The 21,965-nt window shown below is 36.3% G+C and overlaps 1 protein-coding gene across 1 annotated transcript; it reads right to left on the reverse strand.

Moving 5' to 3' along the window:
• Window positions 1-11,098: 11,098 nt before the first annotated feature.
• LOC105162304 (large ribosomal subunit protein eL39) lies at window positions 11,099-11,783 on the reverse strand. The gene is made up of 3 exons (XM_011080311.3): window positions 11,649-11,783; window positions 11,419-11,522; window positions 11,099-11,323 (listed from the first exon to the last, which is right to left on the reverse strand). The coding sequence occupies exons 1-3, from the start codon at window positions 11,649-11,651 to the stop codon at window positions 11,275-11,277; spliced, it is 156 nt and encodes a 51-aa protein (XP_011078613.1). The 5' UTR covers window positions 11,652-11,783; the 3' UTR covers window positions 11,099-11,274.
• Between the last annotated feature and the right edge of the window lie 10,182 nt (window positions 11,784-21,965).

Raw genomic sequence — 21,965 nt, forward strand, 5'->3', positions numbered from 1 at the left:
CCATGAATTATCCACTGATCATTCCAAGAGTGTGCCAAACCAACAACTTTGACACTATTCCTGATGGACGTATCCTTGTTATTTGGAATCCAAATGTCATCGATCTTCATCCTGAAGACATCCCACCGCACCTGATTCATTGCCCTCTCACGAATAAGTCCTTGCAACTTTCCTTTTATATTTCTTTTACTTATTGTCCTTACTTTGTAGTGAATAGAAGGAACATGTGGGAGACACTAATGGAACTGGGATAATCAATGAACATTTAGTGACTCATACTTAGCGATTTCAACTATGTAAAATCTCCTGAGTAAAAGCAACTTGGTGCTGCACCAACATGGTATGAACTCAAGGACTTTGCTGATTGTTGCTTGCACTTGGATTACATGATGCTTCCACAACGGGTTGTTACTACACTTGGTATTCCAACAACATAGCAACCCCATTTGGTGCAAGCTTGATCGGGTTCTCTTGAACAATGAATGGTTAGAGGCCGGATTGCATTCTGGCGCCCGTTTCAGTCCACCAGGATGCCTCTCCGACCACTCCCCGAATATTATCTCTATCCTCAATCTTCCTGCCCTCAAGCCTAAACCCTTTTGATTTTTCAATATGTGGGTAGATCACCTGCAATTCTTGGCAATCGTTGAAGAGAGATGGAACGTGAATGTGGAGGGCACGCCTCAATTCAGCCTTTGCAGGAAATTGAAGGTACTAAAGAACGCTCTCGAAATATTTAAACTACACTATAGTCATATCTCCATCAGGGCTAAAGAGGCGGATCTCGCACTGCAAGATGCAGAACTCCAGCTTGATTCTAACCCTGGAGATGTAGTTGCTCGGGACTCGTTGGGGGACCTTAAGAAGAAGGTCGTCTTCCTTGCCGAAGCTTGAAGGCATTTTTGCTATCAAAAGGGAAAAACCCATTTCCTCAAAATAGGGGACCAGAACACTATGTTTTTCCACGACATGGTGAAAAGGAATGCTGCAAGGAACTCTATCTTGGCAATCACCAAAGACGATGGTATCATTATCACTTTCACCGAGGACATTGCCCAAGAATTTATTGCTTTCTACACCTCACTCTTAGTACCAAGGTCTAAACCCTCCCGATTGATGATGATGTGTTTGAATGGGGCCCCAAGCTCTTTCCCAAGCGTGCCTTGGAGCTTTGTAGAGCAGTCACACCATTAGAGGTCAAGGAAGCCATCTTTTATATCAGCAAAAACGAGGCACCTGGCCGGACGGTTATTCATCATGTTTCTTCAAGAGAGCATGGAACAATGTGGGAGACCAAGTATGCAAGGTTGTGTTGGACTTGTTCAGGAGTGGACGGATGCTACAGTAGCTCAACCACACTATTATTGCCCTTGTGCCCAAATCTGAGCACTACACGTCTGTTGCGGACTACCAGCCGATCTCGTGTTGCAATGTGATCTACAAAGCTATTACAAAAGTTATTGCAGACCGGCTTTCCCCCGCCTTGGAGCACCTCATTAACTGTTGCTAATCAGCCTTTACTGTGGGTCATAACATTACAAAAAACATCTTCTTGGCTCAGGAAATGGTCCAGCAATACTCGATGAAGCGGATTTCACCTTGATGTACTATTAATGTGACTGGCGCAAAGCCTTCCCCCACTCTTTATTTCATGGATTATGGTATGTGTTTCCGCTCCTTCTTTTACAGTGGCTTTGAACGGCTCCCTCCATGGTTTTTTTCTGGGAGAAAAAGGCCTAACACAAGGAGATCCAATGTCGCCAGCCTCTTCCTTCTTAGTATGGAGTACTTTTAATGATTGATCAAGAGGAAAACGTCTAATTCGAATTTCAACTTCCACCCAAAATGTGAGAAGATAAAGATCACCCACCTTCTCTTTGTCGATGATCTCATGCTTTTCTCCCGAGGTGCCCTCCATCTATCCACATCTTGATGCAATGCCTCCAAGAGTTTAGGGACATCTCTGGCCTTACTGTCAACACTTCCAAGTCATGCATCTTTACGGCAGGCGTACAAAATAATGAGTTTGATGGAATACTTGCTAGGACAGAGTTTGCTAGAGAAGAGATGCCCGTCTGATACCTTGGCATTTCCCTTGCGGCACAATTGCTTTCAGTCACCGACTACTCACCAGCTAAGTCGCTTTCATTTGTGGGTCGACTGGAACTCATACATTCAATTATTCAGGGTGAGGAGTGATTTTGGCTCGAAGACTTCCCACTTCTAGCGTCGGTCGTCGAGAAAATTCATCGATTTTGCATAAACTTTCTATGGAACTCTAGGAGAGCACCAATTGCCTGGGAGGAAATCTGCCATCCTAAGGAAGAAGGCGGCCTTGGTATCCGACATATTTAATCTTAGAATGTTTCCCTCATTGCTCGAGTTTTATGGAACATTCATCACAAGACAGACACGTTGTGGGTACAGTGGATCAACGGTGTCTACCTTAGAGGCAATTCAATATGGGATTGGCAACCAAAAAAGGGTAATTCTTCACTCCTTCACCAATTTGTCGACATTCGTAACAGAGTTGTCACTACATTTGGCTCATCAAAGGCAGCAATCTAGCACATGGTGGGATGGTCTAACACCAAGGTACTCGAGACGTCCAAAACCTATGAGTACTTCAGGCCGAAACTTATAAGGCAGCCATGGAAAGCAGCAATCTGGAAGGCATTTATTCCGCCGAAGTATTCATTCATCTTGTGGCTTGGACTACGAGGTAGACTCGCTACACGCGATCGACTTGCATTCCTACAATAGGAAGAATCATGCTCGTTGTGCATCAACACCATGAATCGGCCAAGCACCTTTTCTTTTAGTATCCCTTCAATGACTGTGTGGTCTCATATCCGGCAATAGCTTGGCATCAGTCGACGTATGTCCACCCTCCTCAGTGCAGTCAAGTGGCTCAAGAAAGAGAAAACTAGCTCCTTTGTGCAGAATAAAGCGTGACTCCTCGCCTTAGCGCTTTAGCATGCACGGTTTACAGCTTTTGGATGCACCAAAATGAAATTATTTTGGAAAAATTGCATAATATCCCCCTGTGTTATGCTAAAATTGTATGAAACTTACCTGTGTTCAATAAATAGCCAAAAAAGACCCTATAAATTTTGAAACCCTGCAAAAAGACCCTCTCCATCCAAAACTGACGGAAGGTACTGTACACGCGGGGGAAATGAGAATGGGGGCCTTTTTTTACTATATTTCAACCTTTATGGTAGTGTTAAGGTCCAAAAATACCCTTCCCCTCCCACTACATATACACTTAACTTCCTTCCACAAACATACTACACAAAATTCAGTTTTTGGGCTGCTGTAAGCTTAGTTTTCTCGAGGTATTTTTTTTATTCTTTATTTAACATAATTTTTTTTTTAAAATATTTATTTCTGATATTTATTTATTTTTCTTTTTGTAGCATGTCTTTTGCTTCTCAAAAATCCACTTCGAAAGATGGAAAAATTGATTTACAATATAGAAATCCAGAGTGTTACTGTCAAAAAAATACCACAATTAGAGTTGTAGGTCCAAGCAAAGAAAGTGAAGGAAAATTATTTTGTAATTGTAGAACAAATGAATATAACTTTTTTGTTGGTTGGACCCTATTAGTATTTCTGAAAAATTTTCACAGTCAACATCAACACAATCTACTAAATTCGAAGAAGAAGCCCAGTCCAGATAGATGAAAATGGAGGACGATTTTGATGAAGTACTATCTATATGCATGGATTTGACATCTAATATCAAGAGACTTGAGCAAATGAATGATTGATGAAGGCATTTTTTTAAATTCTTGTTGTTTTGCTTGTTGCAATATTATTCAAGTAGTTATATGTGTAATTTAACGGATGTATTTTGGATGTTCGCAATTGAAGTTGATTCCATTTTGGATGTATTTTCCCTGTAAATATATACTTGAAGAACAAAGTAGTACCAAAAAAACCAAAAAATATGAACAATTAAATTCCTGTAGCATAACAAAACACTTAGCTAAATAATCATTCACTGTAGCACATCAAAACACTTAAACAATACCATGTTAGATTACTAGAACTTTGCCAGAACACTTAATACTTTACAGTACCACAACAAAACACACTTCATTGTACCACAACAAAATACACCTCATTGTACCACAACTTAGATAAAACCCATTTTACATTGCAAAGCTGCTGCCAAAATATTTAGTTAAATTCATACCAAAACACTTGCATGATATGCATACAATTCTACGGTCATTTCAATCTTTCTTTGTAGATGCATCTCGCCCCTTGGATGAGCTTGACCCAGTGCTTGGCCTATAGGAGGCTGAAAGGTTTTTCAGCTGATTAGTCAAAGTTGGTTTGCTGGATCGACAACACTCTCTTTGGAAATCGGTACCCGTACTTGAACCTTCAATATTTTGTTGATGTGGATATCGGGACTGGTTGTTTTCTCCTTCTTGGAGCATTAGACACCGGCACATTCTTATTGGATGGTAGTTGGCTAGTTGCAGGTCTTTGTTCAGTATCTAGGGACATCTAAACCAACAATATTTTGATTAATTTACAGGTGGATTATTATTATGAATGAAACCAAAGTCCAAATTCTAGAAATCTACTCACCTCAAATGGTGAACTAAATTGTGTAGACCTTGGTGGTACAAAAGTTGGCCTTCTTAACCTTTGAAAAACTCCATGCATCTGTAGGATATGATAATTGATTTATGAATGTTAAGTAAATGACGACTTTTCATTTGTTTTTCAAGATATGAAAATTGTAACAAATCCACCTCATTTGTCCTTGATTGTGATGCTGGCACCTCAGCTGCTTGTGGTATCTATAGGAAATGAATTTCCATCATATTTAGTGCATAATGAAAGTACTATTTACACGAATACATATCTCATGAAGGGGAAATAGTGGTTCAGTTTGTGACTGTGCAAGCTGCAGAAGATATATGTAAGTTTAAATCAATTCTAATTGTCAAAATTCATATTGAAGATTGTTGAAAGTACCTCTTCTGAAGGAAACAGTGGCTCGGACTTTGAAAATTGGTTATGACTATTAGGAGCAGGAATCTGCATAAGATATGTTTTAAGTTAAAATCATCATAATTTATGTGTAAAGTCATATTTAAAACATACCTCATTTAGGTTAATCCCTTCACTTGATTGTGATATTTCTGTTGCATGTGATGTTCCTGCTCCATCAGCTGGATCATGTGGATGCTGAAAAAACACAGAAAAACTGTTAGAAATTACTATGAAATTATGTATTATATTAGTATATAAAGTTAGAATACCTGTGTTTCTCTTGAGTTTGGATGAGGGGGGTTGGTGCAGTTTGTTTTATTGTGTCCTGTTCTGAGGCAGATACCACATATGTGTGTTAAGCCCTTTCTTGACACTCTTCCAGTTTCTCTAATATCATTTGCATCCCTTCTCCTGACCTTTTTTGGCCTACCCACCTTGGACTTCACTAATGGAGGAGCCACTTTACCAAATGTTGAAACCTCAAAATCATGCATACCAAGCACAGGATTTATCATGTGATTGTAGACTTTTAGATATGTTTCCTTCTTCAAATATGTGTCTACATAGTCCTCTACATTCAGTCTATGGTAGTTGATTGCTGCAATTGCATGACAACATGGATATCCCACCAATTGAAACATACCACAGCTGCAATGTCTATCATTCAAGTACACTATATGATTTTCCATAAAGTGCATGACTTCATACTTATCTTTACTAGCCCAAGTGGGGAAACAATGTCTGCTTTCAAGCCTTTGTCTTTCAAGTGGCTGTTATTTTTTTTGTCTCATTATGTTGGAATTTTAAGTCCCAACCCCTTCTAATGGCCCAATCCCTCAACACCTCCCTATACTTTTTCCCTAGTTGGAAACTCCATTCCAACTACTAAATCCTCATTCCCCAAGTCTGTCCTCTCATTCCACACTGGGTAACTATTGTCCCTCGTCATCAGAACCCCGAAGTGAAACTAACTCATCCTTTTCGATGCATCAGTAATCCAACCATCTGCCCCCATATTCCTCTCATCCTCCCGCCTCTGTTACTCTACTGCTCTTTTCATTTTTTTTTTGTTCTCTCACAAATGCTCTTATTGTTCTGAATATTTTTCTTACATGGCCAGGTGGTCTATTTTCAAATATATCATCATCTAGAGGACCCTCTAAATCTTCCAACATCCAAAAAGGACATTCAGATACTGTTGAATCCCCAGAACTGGAACCATTCCCATCCCCCTCTTCAACTCCCTGCCCCCCCTCACCCCCTTCAATTCCAACCTGTTCCCCCTCACCCTCTTCAACTCCAACATGTTCCCCCTCACCACCATTAACTCCCTGTTCCCTCTCAACCTCTTCACTTATGTAGTTTGTATATCATCAAACAAAGGGGAAGTATTATCGGGATGGTGTATAGATTCAGAATTGTGTAGAGAGGCAGTGTTATTTGTATATTCAGAAGAATCAAAGTCAAATTCAGGGGCATTTATGGTTTAATCAAGAACTAGGGCATTAATTTTCAGCTTCTGGGTTTAAGAGCTCAAAGTTATCATGAAAAGGAAGTAAGGGTGCTTGTTCTTCTGTTAAAATGATATTACCCTGAGTACCAATAGCTAGTAGAGGGCCCTGTTTTTCTTCAAAATATATAGGAGTTACATTCAACCCCTTATAATCTCTCAACAATTCTCTAATACCCTCATCCTCATTCAACATCCTAAGTCCATTATCTAAAGTGTGTCCATGTAGGCAATAATAAACAACCACATTTAGCCCCTTACCCCCTGCTTTAGCATACATTTCTATTAAGTTCCCATAATATAATCTTTCCTTATCCACATTTGGAAACCATACTCTACTACCACCTACATATTTAATTATAGGCACCCATTCAATTACATCACCAAGCCATATATCAAAATCAGCATTATCAGCCAACACCATTCTGCAATTAAATATACAAATAAAAAATTCAGCAACCAACATATACAAGTGGGGACACAACCCCTTTGCAAACAACTGTTAATTAAATAAGAAAGTGGGGACACAACCCCTTTGCATAATTAAATGAACAAATATAAAATACAACTTTTCAAGCAATTGAGGGTTAGGGTGTGGGGACCAACAGTGGAAGAATCCACTGTTCAAAGCATTTCAAATTTACAATAAATATTCGGTCAAAAAGGTAGGAAAGTATACCTTTTTTGCACTGTTATGCCTCTAAACGTGTTATCTCAACAGTTCAATTTCGACCAAGAATTACTTTTGAGCATCCAAGGGTACTGGAGCATGCAAATAATACGGTCTTCATTAGATTCTCTTACAACCACTCCAAAAAAATTAGTTAGAAATTATACCAATTTGCATATACAACATGGGCACTCCAAATTACAACTTGTATGTTAATGAATTTCAAGAGCAACAAAAATTAGAAGCCATTGAACCCTCCAACTTTCCCCTATTTCAACAAGGAAATCCTGCGAATTGCAAATAGTAAACTGACCCTACACATACATTTACCCATGTAGAATTCTCTGATTATTTTTTACTGTTCCCAATAGAACTCTATGATTTTTTATTATAGTTCCCATTATCAACATAACTAACATCAGGTGTTCAAATTGTCCTGTTCCTTTGACTTTTTTTTGGAATCTTAACAATTAACAATATCCTTGTCTCCTCGGGCCAGGTTGACATATATATTAACAATCTTCAAAAGAAAGAAAATGGTAGCAACATCAGAATTGGTTGTCATGTAATATATCAGAATTTGTAGATTGTTAACTCACTAAACACCCCAACAAAAGGAAAAAGAAGAAATTTAATATAATATATATATATATATATATATATATATATAGAGAGAGAGAGAGAGAGACAGAGACAGAGACAGAGAGAGTACACACACACATACAAAGAGAGAGAGAGAGAGAGAGGTGGAGGGAGGGAGGTTTGATCATCCAAAAAATGGCTCCAAAGGAATAAAGTGGTTATAGTCGCAACACGTACTAGAGGCAGACAAAAGTTCACCCTAAACCTGATGTAACTATTTATAACCAAAACTACCAAAAGATCTCCTAAACAAAATCTCTGAATATGTAAATACGAATTATTACATTCGCAAGCATGAAAAAAGTATTTCTGATACCTGCTTTAGTAAATATCAATTCCAAAATTATTCCACAAATCCGAATTCAAATATCCTAATTTTTACTTCATCTTCTGAATCAATAGCTTCACAAAGCTCGATCTTAAGGCTAAAACAACTAAACTTGTGCAAATAATGGAGAATTTTGAAAGATTTAACCAAAAATTGTAAGCCCTAACCTGTATGTCGTCGTCTTCCCCTCTTCTCCCAACTTCTTCGCGGCGTCTAAAGAAAGAAAATGAAGCATTCACCCTTTTCTTTTTTTTAGTGCGATAATAAGTAATAAGGGCATAACAGGGACTTAAGCAAAAAATTAACTCCGTCAGATGGCAGAGATGGAATTGGGCAAGTCAGAAATATTTATAATTATAGGGGTTTTTTTTGCATATAAAAATAACACGGGGGTTTTTTGCCGAGTTTTCATAATACAGGGGGGTTTTATGCAATCTTTCCAATTATTTTTGGAGGAAAAGCAATGTCTTGAGGGTCTTGTTATTCCTATTAAGACTACAATGTATATGCTCTTTTTGACACTTTTCCAACACAGTTTTATTGCACTTTAATCCACGGCGTGGACTTTTTATACCCCCCTGAGTATGCCCGCAGTACCTTATAAATATTATAGATGAATGCAACTTACATTTCATCCAAAAAAAAATATATTTTCATTGTTCCAAGAGTAGATATTGAAATGGCCGAGGAGCACACCTTTTTCACATCTCTCTCAACCAACTTTCAAATCACGTGCCTCTTGAACTGTTGCATAGCTTATGACTTCTACATCATAACTCAAGAGTTTCAGAGCCATCCGATCATCCACTACTGAGGAAATGCCCACACAATATTCTGAAACCACAGTCTCGCCACTACATTGACATACTCTTAACATCATTGTCGTTTCCTACCCAATTGGAACCATATAACTCTGTAACATCTTAAAGGTGTTCCCACACATCAAGGATCTCGTCAAAGAAATAGTTTGTAAATCTCCAAGGATGAAGCACTCTGCTTCCCACATTTGTTTCCTGCTCGGGCGCACGATCGTCACCCTTATATCTTCGTGCCCAAATCTCCTTGGAATAACTTCATAAACGGTGGTTAGTATTTCCACACATTAAGGAAGTTCCCATACAAATAGTTTTGCGATCTCCAATTGGTAAGAGTCTCTGCTCGATGGCCGTTTGGCACTTGCATGCACATCCTCCACAAGTCACTGCCAACCGTTATTGCTAAGGTGCAATCAATGACACCTGGATAGGTTAAGACCCTATCCATTTACAGGTGGCGCAACAGCCAGCTTCTTGGTAGAAGACAGCTTGGAAAACATGGATTTCATTAGCTGGATTTCCCGTTGGAAATAGAAACAAAAGTGTTTGCTGATGCTCACACCTCTTTTCTATAGAACTGTTAGTATGTTCTTCAATTTTATTACATTTGGATGTAAATCGGGTTGTTTGCTGGGTTGCAATATCTTTGTGTTTCTTCCAAACTTGTGCTTGAACTTCGGGTGTGATCATGAAATCTGTTTTTGGTTAGACAAAATATGGGCATTTATCTTCTGTTTTTAATTTTTATTTTGGGAATACAAATTAAAAAAAAGGAAAAGGCCTAAAAAATGCTTACAAAATTGCTAAGAAAAAAGAAAAATCCTGCAGGAACATTGCTTATTTGACAAGTAATTTTGTCTTTTAGGGGGACAAATATGTGCATCTACAATTAATCACTTGCCCCATATTTGCTAGTAAACACGAAATTATAATAATCAATCAAATTGTAAACAATAAACTAGTGAAAAGTAAACAAATTGGTACGAAATTCTATACTACTATGTCACAAAGATAATGCTGATTTAATCAAAATGGACATTATCCTGTATAAACAAGTTAACATAGCCTGATAAGCATGCTTTATAAGCTTGTATCAGGCGGTGGAGATAATAAACTCAATACATCTGTATGAGAATTTGGGTCTTATTTTTTGTTAAATTGACTTGGTGTATGTTTCAACAACATAGCTCATCAAGAATCACAAAGCTTCCCACCTGATTAAAACATACATCTCTCTCAGCATACACCAGATTGAAACATACAACTGATTAAAGCATACACCTGCAGCACCTGATCAATATGAATAACACTAAGAACAGCATTAACAAAATGATGTCATTCCCTGCTCAATCCACTTGTCATCTCTCCCAATCATCCACACATTTAAACAAAAAAAAAAAACACGATTCACAGACGTCACAACATATCGGAGATCTGAGTTTCAAGTGAAAGCATCAACAGAGAGAGAAATGCTGTTGGAACATAAAGAAGCCGGCAATTTACCTGGCAATTCCATCAAACACCCTCAAAGCCCAGCAATGTATAAACAAATAGTGATTATTGCTTCCCTTCACATTGAAATTGTCAAATAAAAGTAGAACTACCTTCCCCATTCTTCCTGAGGGAGATATGCCATTATACCAAGCAATGACCTAATATGAGCTCCCATACATATAACTTTAACAATTACATACCTATCTTATAAAAAAACGAAAATTCTTATCATTCGGACCTCATTATTGTAATCACCCAATGCTGCCTCCAAAATCGGGAGAAAATGAGTAAAAATAAAATATTACCAATAAATCCACATATAACAAGAAACACCCCAGAATAAAATTTCATTTTTCCAAGTTACAACTTAACAGCCATATCAAAACAGGCAGAAAATCATTAATAGTTTCAAAGTGTATCTTACTTATAAAAGTAGCAATCTTGATATCCACTAGCAATAACTGAAGAGCTGCAAGTAAAATAGAACCAAATGCCACGTAACAACTATCACCAACAACTTGCAACATAAATCCAAAAAAGTCACAGAAAACCATAACTCAAACACAAAGGATGAACATAACGAAACAGTCGTTGCCAGAGACAAATAGCCAACAAAGCCATCATTCTGAAAATCAAACTAATCCATAATATAAGAGCAATCTGTCAGAGAAGCAATACCCAAAATTCAATTCACATAGAGTTTACAATACATTCTACAGCAACAACCCAACATCTACTGTATGTAACTCTGTATTCCGTCTATCTTCTAAAGCATCAATATGTTAAACTCAAGTGCGCCTTAAAACCCTAGCTTCGTGCGGCGCCAATGCCTGCGCTTTGCGTTATACCTACAAGAACAAAAACATACCATATTGAACAAAAATGATCAAGTCCACATAAATAACCAAAAAAAAAAAATAACCAAAAAACAAAAGCAGCATACCTGATGGTATTGTCGGTGCGCATACGGATCCAGTAAGGAATCGGTCGATTCTGCCTCTGCTTCTTCGCCAGCTTCTTCTTTATCCGCAATGTCTTATGCGACGGCTGTGAACAATGTCGTTCAATTAATATATACCAAAAGACGAAACAAAAAGTAAAATTCAAGAATTCACACAATCACGCAAATACTAACCCTAAAACACAATGAAAGTACGATGGAGAGAGAATTACCATTTTTGCAATAGAGAAGTTGCGGAGATCAAACCAATGTCCTCACTCCTCGCAGTATGTAGTGAATAAACCCTAGATGGAGAGGGATTTTGTTTGGGCAAATTAATATATGTGGACTTAATCCATCACTGGCCCAGTTTTGTATGGGCTTCTACCGAAAGCCTGCCTCATAAGATTCTCAATTGTAACTTCGGTTAATCCCATTTCGATTTTCTTTGAAAATATAAAATTATATTCTCAAAGAAATTTAAAATTACACTTAAATACTTTCTAAAAAATTTTTATTTATACCTAACTCCTTTTTATTAGAGTTTGAACGAAAAATACTGACATAAATAAAAAAAATCACATAAACTTTTAATTTTGTCCCTCATTTAATATTTTCATGTATATTTTTATACTTCAAAAAAATATGATTTTGAGTATAAAAATGTTATATATATATATATATAGTGAGGTTAACCGCATTATATTTTTCTTTAAGTACAAAATTATCAAAAGAAAATATTAAATTGAGGATAAAATTAAAATTTATGGTTTTTTTTTCTAACTTCAATTAGTCCATATTCTAACCAAAAGGGGGTTAGTGTAAATAGTAAATTTTTAGATGGAGATAAATATAATTTTAAATTTTCAACGGGGATTTAAGTATGATTAACTCTTAAATTTTATATTTTACTGGTACATGTGTGATATATTTAAATGTTTCTCCACAATTAAAAAAATATTTCAAAATTTTAATTGTTATTTTTGTAATTATAAGTTTTAAGTGCATGAATTAAAAAATGTTTAAAAAAAGATAAGGTAATAAGTAGTTCTTGAGAGGAGAAATATGTGTTAGATTCGAGAAGTGGGAGTAAACTAAAAGAACTGATGAGATAATATTAATAAAAGCGATAATTATAATTCCCTCTTTTTTGGTTTGTGTAATTATATATAATTTTTTTATAGTTTGATAAATTATACTTAATACTCCTAAAATTTATTTTTATCCAACAAATAAGTTTTTCTGTTAGTCAAAATTCACTAAATTTGTTTATATTAACAAAAAAAAAACTGAATGAAAATTTATATTTACCCTCGATTGACTTTTTACTGACCTATTGCAAGTTAAACAATTTTTTTCTAACTAAACTACCTTTATAACGACGAAGATATATCTCCTCGTATGCATTAACGTGTGAAAACGTATGAGGAGAATTTGGTCATAAAAGGATTTGTTTGACCTGAAATAAATCAGTAAATAATTGAGTGTAAATATAGATTTTTTCTAATTTTTTTATTAATATCAATAAATTTAGTGAATTTTTTTTATTAATAGATAGACTTATTTGTTAGACGAAAGCAAATCCAAGAATATTACATGTAATTTTTCAAATTACAGAAAATTTACATATAATTAGACCAGATTTTAGGAAAGGAGAGTGTAATTTTCCCTAAATAAAATGACAGGCCAAAATGAGGTTCAATTCCTTTTAATATAATATTTATTTCAACAATATTTTCCATTTGAAGTAAACATTTGATATCAATAATTACCAACCACTAACTTTTGGCTATTGTTGCAAATAGAGTATATAAAAATGGGCTTAACCTAATTTATTCTCTTGATATTGTAAACGAGCGATTCACCTTCTTATAAAAAAAATAGCAATTTATTTTTCTATATTTTTTAAAATGAAACAATTTATCCCGTGTCTAGGGAGGTAAAATGCTTAAGTTTAAAAAATAAAGATGATAAATTACTAATTTTTTTCTATAAAAATATAATTTGCATATTTACAATATCACTGAAAACACTGCCAAAGGACAAATCTGGAAATTTTGAGAACCTGCCTTCTAGTGAAGCTGCAATTACATTTTGGATTTTCTATTATGATTCATAACTTATCTCATATTGCACTCAATATCAACCATAGTTCAAATTCATTTATTGGTGATAATGTTAACGGATATCGTATCTACGATATGAGTTGATACTTTGAATCATGATACAAACTCAACTAATATTTGAAAAATCAACTTTCATTATTCTTCAAAACAAAAAAAAAGAGAAAAAAAGAAAAGACGAATGCGCAAGCAACCTAGCACCCTTCATAAGATTTGCAGAAAATAGGGTGATTATCTATCACAAAATGACTATTTTGCCCCTCCACGCTATTTACATAAATTGTATTTTCTCCATATAAAAAAAATTACGAATATATCTCACTGTCATCCAATTACGAATAAGAGTTTTATTATTATTGCACAAACAAGAATACCACCTGCCACCTATTTATGAAAAAGAGTTTCAAGTGCTAAAGGTTTGCCGGCACGTCTGAGAGTATGTTAGAGATATTAAACAATTTTTCTTTTTTTCTTTAATAGTTAAGTTTGAGATGAGATTAAAATGCCACAAGCGCCCGTGCTTTGCTTTATGATAAGACTAGCAATGTAACAGTACTAGCTAGTTATGGATATCGAGTGGGAAAAAAAATGGATTGAATTTTTTATTATAAATTTTGAGTTAGTACAATTTATTTGTATGATATTGTAAATGAGTAAATTATTCTTTTATAAAAAAAATGGCAATTTGTCTCCTTTTATTTTTTTACAATAAGCTATTTAGAAAACACAGGGGTTGATATACATTGGTAAAAATTATTAATTTATAAGGGCAAAAATGTAATTTATTGTATAGGAGGCATACACTAAACATATACAACCCACCGCACCATATAATTTACAACACTACTATAAATACCAAAATATTAATTTTCTATGCAGGTTACTATTCATTGACTAGACACCATTCTCTTGAAAACTGCACCTTTTGTGAAAATTGCATTTCACTTGGTGTGCAATTGCGTCGTGGTAAAATTTCGATTTTATCCTTTGGCAAAAAAACCTCGACTACATCATCGGCGCTGAACAATTGGGAAAATTTATCTCGACACTGAGTATGCACACCAGGTCTCGAGCCTTGGCGGAACAAGACCCGCCTCGTGAACAGTCATCACCCCAGGAGGTAACCCCCCTGACGCATGAGCAAGTACCCATCAATAGGGAGATCCCTCCACCACGTCGACAATCTCCGCCCGCGCCTCCCGGGAGAGCACTCCTCCCAGAAACTCCACCACAAGAATCGATGATCCAACTGATGCAAGAAGCTTTGCTCGCCCTAATACGCGACGCATCTACTCGAGCGGCGGCACAAGCCATAGCCCAATTTGTAGCGCGACAACCTGCGAACCCACCCCCTCCTTCCCCTCGCATAAGTCGAGAATTATCCTCGGCTCCCGAGGAGGAGGAGCAGAGGTGGGAGGAAGTGAACAACAAGATCTCTAGACCTGAGGTTGCACAGACTCAAGGTCATAATCTCCGCAATCGAGAATCTTCCGCTCCCCCACCACCTAAGGGAGTCGATGATTCCTACTTGTCATTGGCCGTAGCTCCTCCAAGACGTAGCCCTTTTGCCCCGAACATTCTAGCCGAAGCGCTCCCAGCAGGCCTTAAGGTCTCGAATCTATCGGAATATGATGGAACGGGAAACCCACAAGAACACTTAGACAAATTTTATGCTAAGATTGATTGGTACGATCTGAGCGACGCCGCTTACTGCAAGGTCTTCCGCACTATGCTGCCGAAACGTGCATTAGCCTGGTTCAACCAACTGCCTGCTGGAACTATTTCTAGCCTTGAACAGTTGGTTCAACGTTTCTTGCATCACTTCTCCATGAATAAGCCGGCAAGCCCCCTAGCACTATGGAAGATTTACTCGTGTGCTCCCAGAAATACATCTAGATTGAGGTGTCTAATGCCTTATATCCTTCCTTTAGCAGCAAAAGAAAGGGTCGGGAAGATGAAAAGGAGCCGAAAAAGAAAGAGGAACGCAGGCATGTACTTCCGACGGGGTTTGCCCATTATACCCCCTTGAATGCTCCCAGGGGGGGGGATATTAATGGTAGCGGAACAGCAAGGGCTAATCAGTTAATGGCTGGCAAAGATGAAAGATAACCCCAAGAGACTCAAATCCGATAAGTATTGTCTTTTTCACCGAGATAGGGGACACACGACGGACAAATGCCATCACCTGAAGAATGAGATAGAAAAATTAATCCAGCAGGGACACTTAAAGGAATATGTCAACCACTATCCACAAGGATACTAATTTGACCGTGGGCCGAATGTGCCAACTCCTCGTGATGATAACTATCTCACCGCAGGAGTCATCTCGTGACCTAAAAAAGATCAACAAGCCACGAAGGAGTAACTCGAAGTTCACGCAGCGAGAAAAATTATTTTTTGGCTATTCACTTGTAGTAACTTGAGTAGTAGCTCAATATATCCTTCTCCCCTTTTGCTTTTTCCTAAAACTTTGTATTTCAGATTTGAAGTAATGAAGTTGGTTTTCTTGTCGTAGTCCCAACAAACAAAACAAACTTAGACATAGAGATCCTTGAAGTTTCACGAGGACCCTAGAGGCAAAAATCGTTATTGTCATATAGACAAAAGTCGCTATTGCCCTGGGACCCCCTAAATGGAACTTTCATTGAAATCCTCGTCAATAATGTCGGTCCGAAAACTTTACATCCCTTTGAAATTGGTGAAAGACCGACTCCGGGACATAATGTATCCTTTGAGGCAACGTCCCCTTATCGAATTCTTGAGGCAAGGTCCCCTCTTAAAAATATTGGAATTGAAAAATTTTGCCCCCCCCCTTCCGAAGTTGGTAAAAAACCTAACTGTGGGGCTTGAGCAAAAATATCCCTAGAGGCAACATCTGATGAATACAAATTATAAGAGAACAAAACAACATAAGTGTAGTAACTACTTTTGTGAATATGGAGTACTATCGAGTTACCTAACAAAAGTTTCAACCTAATGGATGGTGAAAAAATCACCCCAAGAAGCTACGTCCTTAAAAAAATTTTGCGCCGCTTCACCCTCTCCAAAATCTTGGGGGCTCAATTACCAAATGTAAGAATTATTTATGGGGAATCTCATCCCTTGAAGATGACGTCGAATTTCTCAAAATGAATTAAAGAATTCGGCACAAAAGATGAATAAATTTTGAATAACCTCTACTAATAGAGAATGAGAGCAAATATAATTAAGAAGTATTTGATAGTGTAGTGGTAGGAGTTCCCACTTACCAACCTTTTGACCTGGGTTCAAAACCCAAGGGACGCAAAAATAAGCACCTCCTCCAACACTTGAGGACTCGAACCAAAGGCTCGAGGTGGGTCGAGGGGGCGCCTCGAGCCGCAGCACCAGGCGCCAGCTCGAGGGACCCACCTCGAGCCCAGCGCTGCTGGGGGCCTCGAGCTGCTGCAGGGGGGCCGTGCGTGCCTCTGCTCGAGGCACAGCCTCGAGCTGGAGGGGGGGCGCCACCCCCCGAGCTCGGGTGCGCACCAGCTCGAGGCACAGCTCGGGTGCGCGCTCCTTGCACCAGCTCGAGGCACAATACCTCGAGCCAAAGTTCCGTCGGTGCACCCTCAACTCGAGCCACCAGACACTGTTGGCCAAGCGTATTCGCACACTCCCAATGAATTAAAAATAATAAACGACTACCCACCCATCCACTCCCATGTGTTAACTAAATTCAAAAAAGTGTTTACTCTCGGACAAAATATTACACCGAGTGTGCATATTACATCCGAGAGTAGGGGGCTGTATGATATACATTGGTAAAAATTATTAATTTATAAGGGCAAAAATGTAATTTATTGTATAGGAGGCATACACTAAACATATACAACCTACCACACCATATAATTTACAACAGGGTAAATTACATTTTTGGTCCCATAAGTGGACCCGATTCCAATTTTAATCCCATACTAAGGGCAATTTGCACATTTGGTCCCGTAAGTGGATTTTTTTTTCAATTTCAGTCCCGATTGGGGATTTTCGTTAAAACTTAACGGCAGCTGCTGAAATCTGTTAGGTGCTGTTAAATATGGAGGGAAAGCATGTAGAATTGGAGGGAAAGTATGGAGAATTGGAGGAAAAATCAACAACTTGGTGGAAATTACACTATACCCTCTTCATTCTATTTAAATCTCATTTCTTCATTTCTCTCTTGCATTTAGTAGAAAAAAATCTCACAAAATATAGCTGGTAATAGAGAAAATTTTTATCATTGTGGAAGGCTTGCGATTTTGAAAACCTCATGGACCGACGACAACTCAGGTAGGTTTTTTGGGTATACGAAAAAAAGAAGCGGATGTAGTTTTTTTCATTGGGAAGATCAGCCGATGTGTGCAAGGACAAAAGTTATCATACCCGCATTGCTTCAAAAACTGAATAGAATGGAGGACAAAATTGCACAGATGCAACGAAGACAAACTGTTTTAGTTTATTTTTTGGTTGTATCTTGACTTATGGTGTTGTTTTAGAAGGAAGAGGGTATAGTGTAATTTCCACCAAGTTGTTGATTTTTTCTCCAATTCTCCATGCTTTCCCTCCAATTCTACATGCTTTCCCTCCATATATAACAGCACCTAACGGATTTCAGCAGCTGTCGTTAAGTTTTAACGGAAATCCCCAACCGGGACTGAAATTGAAAAAAAATCCACTTACAGGACCAAATGTGTGAATTGCCCTTAGTATGGGACTAAAATTGGAATCGAGTCCACTTATGGGACCAAAAATATAATTTACCCATTTACAACACTACTATAAATACCAAAATATTAATTCTTTATGCAGGTTACTATTCATTGACTAGACACCATTCTCTTGAAAACTGCACCTTTTGCGAAAATTGCATTTCACTTGGTATAAATGCATACATGATTTGACAATAAACAGTGATTTTTGTTTCCCAAAAATACAACATCAAACATAAAATATTTATATATACATATTTATATATAAAAATATATATGAATTGATAATGAACAGTGATTTTTGTCTCCCAAATCCCAACATCAAACCTACACCACTTATTTTAAAAGATTTTAAATTACCCCAAAACACAAATCCAAACATATCATCTATCTTCAATACACACTTACTTATCTCTATTTTTCTCGCTCTATCTTCAAAACACAAAACAATACACTTAAAACATAAATCCAAACATAAGGTTATCTTTTTTTTCCATAGGGGGATAATTTGCATATTTGCAATATCACAGGAAGATAAATTGCATTTTTTCTATAATTTTGTTGTATCTTTTATTACATTCAAAACAAAGACAAAAGTCATGTGTACAAAATTCATCTTTAAGTAAAATAGACGTGTACCTTTGTTATACATATCTGTTGGTAAATGCAATGAGAGATGATTCGCAATATAAAATTCAACTTGAGAAAAAAAAAATGGAGATACTGGTTTCTAGAAAGAGATATACAGTAGTTGAAGGATCCGAATCAACACAGGATCAGCGCTCCTACAGTAGGGGCGTACTCTAGTGGAGAGACATTTTGAATGTTATTGCATATTTTGTTCCATTTAATATCATTACAAGAAAATATGATATTAGTAATTGACAATTTTAAAATTATCATTAAAATTATATAATTAAGTCACAATAATTTTTATCATGTCACTATATAATTATTAGTGACAAAATTGTGTATAAAGTTGTCACTAGATACAATTAGCGACACATCTATACTGATAACTATTATTTGTTGTCACTAGGTTGTCATTGTATATGTACCACTAATTATATTTAGTGACAATTTTACGTATATTTTTTTGTCACTAATTCTTGTCAATAATAATTTTACAATATAATATAAACTATTAAAATAATGAAAAAAATTTATTATTGTAACCAAAATAAATATTCTTGTCAATAAATATATATAATTAGTGAGACTTTGATAGCCATACCCCCTTTTTTACTTGCATTCTCCTCATAGTGTGAAACAGCTCTTGCACAATTCTAAGTGGTGCCCCTCCCTGGGATGAAGCTATTTTGGTATGGGGAGAGCAGTTTCTCCTGCAGGGGTCTTAATCTACTCACAGCAACGTTAGCGAATTTCGGCCTATATTGGGCAAGTGTGGCAGGCTTCTCTTGTTTAGGAATAAGGGTGATAAGGATATTGTTCATGTTGTCAGGAATTCTTCCCTACCAGTGAGAAAGTTCTTTCGGTCTAAAAATTCCTTTGCTTTTCAAGTCCTTCAACTTTCATTAAGTTCAGGAATTGAAGAGATTTCACTGACGAATCTCCTTAATGCTGAGTGAAGAATTTGCGTCTACTTAGCTTATGAATCAGACTTATTTAGGCCAAAGGACAACTCTGTTGTACCATAGTCGGTGCATTGGTTTTTGCAGCGTTAACGCTTTCCGCTGATTTCATTATCATAAAATGGTCCAAAATTGACTTGGTTACAAGATGTAGAAAATATAACGATCACCATTTAGTGGGACTACTAGAACTTTGGTCTCTTTATTGGGCTGGGCATCAAGTACATACATATATATATATCGATTAATTAATTTCTAAACATTGTGTGGATCTTAGAAAAATACTACTTTCTCATGAATTAATCTTTAATTGCAATCTTTTGGCTCAACATTATCCAGGTTTTCTAGAGGGAGCAACCCCATTTTTCACCTTGAATTGGTATATTAAAATTATATTTATCTTAAATATAAATAAATTAAGTAATTTTTGTATACGTAATATGAACATAAATATTACAACATAAGATGTGATAAGATTTGAAATAAGGAATCTTATTAGTAGAAAATAATATTATTGTAGTTTTAGAAAATAGAACCGCTTAAACACATTCGTATATTGTGATTAATTGAATGGGATGTCACAACATTATTTCAAATCAAAATACACAGTGGGTTGAATTAGGTCAGCCTCGTCTAAACGAGATTGGACAATAAAAGAGTGGACTAGTTTGGTCAAGGCCAGCTTAGGATCGGGCTAGTCCTAGACAGTCCTTAGTGTTGATACTTGAGACCAACCCAACCTAGTGTCTAGGACGACTTGGTCCTGGGCCAGGTCTACTGAACCATTTTTTTCTTATCATAATACATGACATATATTTTTTATTTTGTTGTTCTAAGTTGATTATTTAAGTAGTTTTTTTATAGTTTTGAAACTCTATTTTGTTTTTATCTTTATTGTTATACTTCATTAATACTTTTTATTTAGTTTTTCCAAATTCATTTATGTCTTTTTGTAATTTGTTATCATCTATGTTTATTATTGTATGCTTGTTAGGCAAACTATTGTGTTCGTTATATAATCTTAATTATTATTTTCATAGAAAAACAAGGGGGTCTGGTTTGGGCTTGGTCCGGGACTCAATCGAAATTGTCCATGGGTTGGGCCTAGGTTTAAAAATGAACATAATAGTTTGTGAATATCCATATATAGAAATTCATAGTTTGTGAATCGAACTTCAACACGTTATAAGTCGGCTTACTTGACTTTATTGTGCCGCAATAAATCGTTGTCTGATTCGAAAGATCAAAATATGAAAATCTAATACTATGGATAAATTCATAAAAAGCATGAATTCTGGAGCCTCATCATCAGGGGACAACCAAGAAAATTCGAATATAATTACCATAGGAGAGACACTGTGGGAAGACAGAGATCTATTCAATTGAAAACCTCCCAAAATCAATACTAAAGAAATTTATAAAAAATCGTTTATTGATTTTAAGTCAGCCTATACTATAAAAACAGAAGAACAAGTTTTACCCTTAGTATCTGACCAACAAACATTACATTTATTTTCAAAATCTTCTATTATTAAACATATTAAAAATGGATATAAATTTCTGCATATTGGTCTTGTTCAAATTGCTATAAAACCTTTAACAAGAGAAGGATTAGACACCAGTGTGTTTCTAGCCTTAAGAGACTGTCGACACTTGGATTTTTATGATTCCTTACTCGGTCTAGTAGAAACTAGTCTTTGTAATGGTCCAATTTATTTCAATTCTTTTCCAAATTTTACTATTTCTCTTAACGATCCTCACATTTTGGATATTTTAACTTTAAATGTAAAAAATTACAATTATAAAATGAAATCTGGATCTCATATCTATGAAATATTCTATAGGCTACACTACAAAATTACTAATACCGGCCTAGATATTCAAGCCATATCACACACTAAATCACCAGGTCAAACAGCATTTTGGGAAATCAATAGAGCCAAATCTAATCTTTTAGTTCCAAAAACTATAGAATGGAAAAATGTTACTTTACCAGAAACATGGAATTTACCACCAGGATCTATTCCCCCGATTCAACCCATAGAAAATTCAGAAATTGATCAAATTACCCAACATCAAGATGGATCTGTAGGAATAAAATTTTGTAGACAAAATTCATTAAAAACAAA

The sequence above is a fragment of the Sesamum indicum genome, linkage group LG5 (genome assembly GCF_026168435.1).
Source record: "Sesamum indicum cultivar Baizhima isolate 11 linkage group LG5, ASM2616843v1, whole genome shotgun sequence".
Classification (NCBI taxonomy): Eukaryota; Viridiplantae; Streptophyta; class Magnoliopsida; order Lamiales; family Pedaliaceae; genus Sesamum; species Sesamum indicum.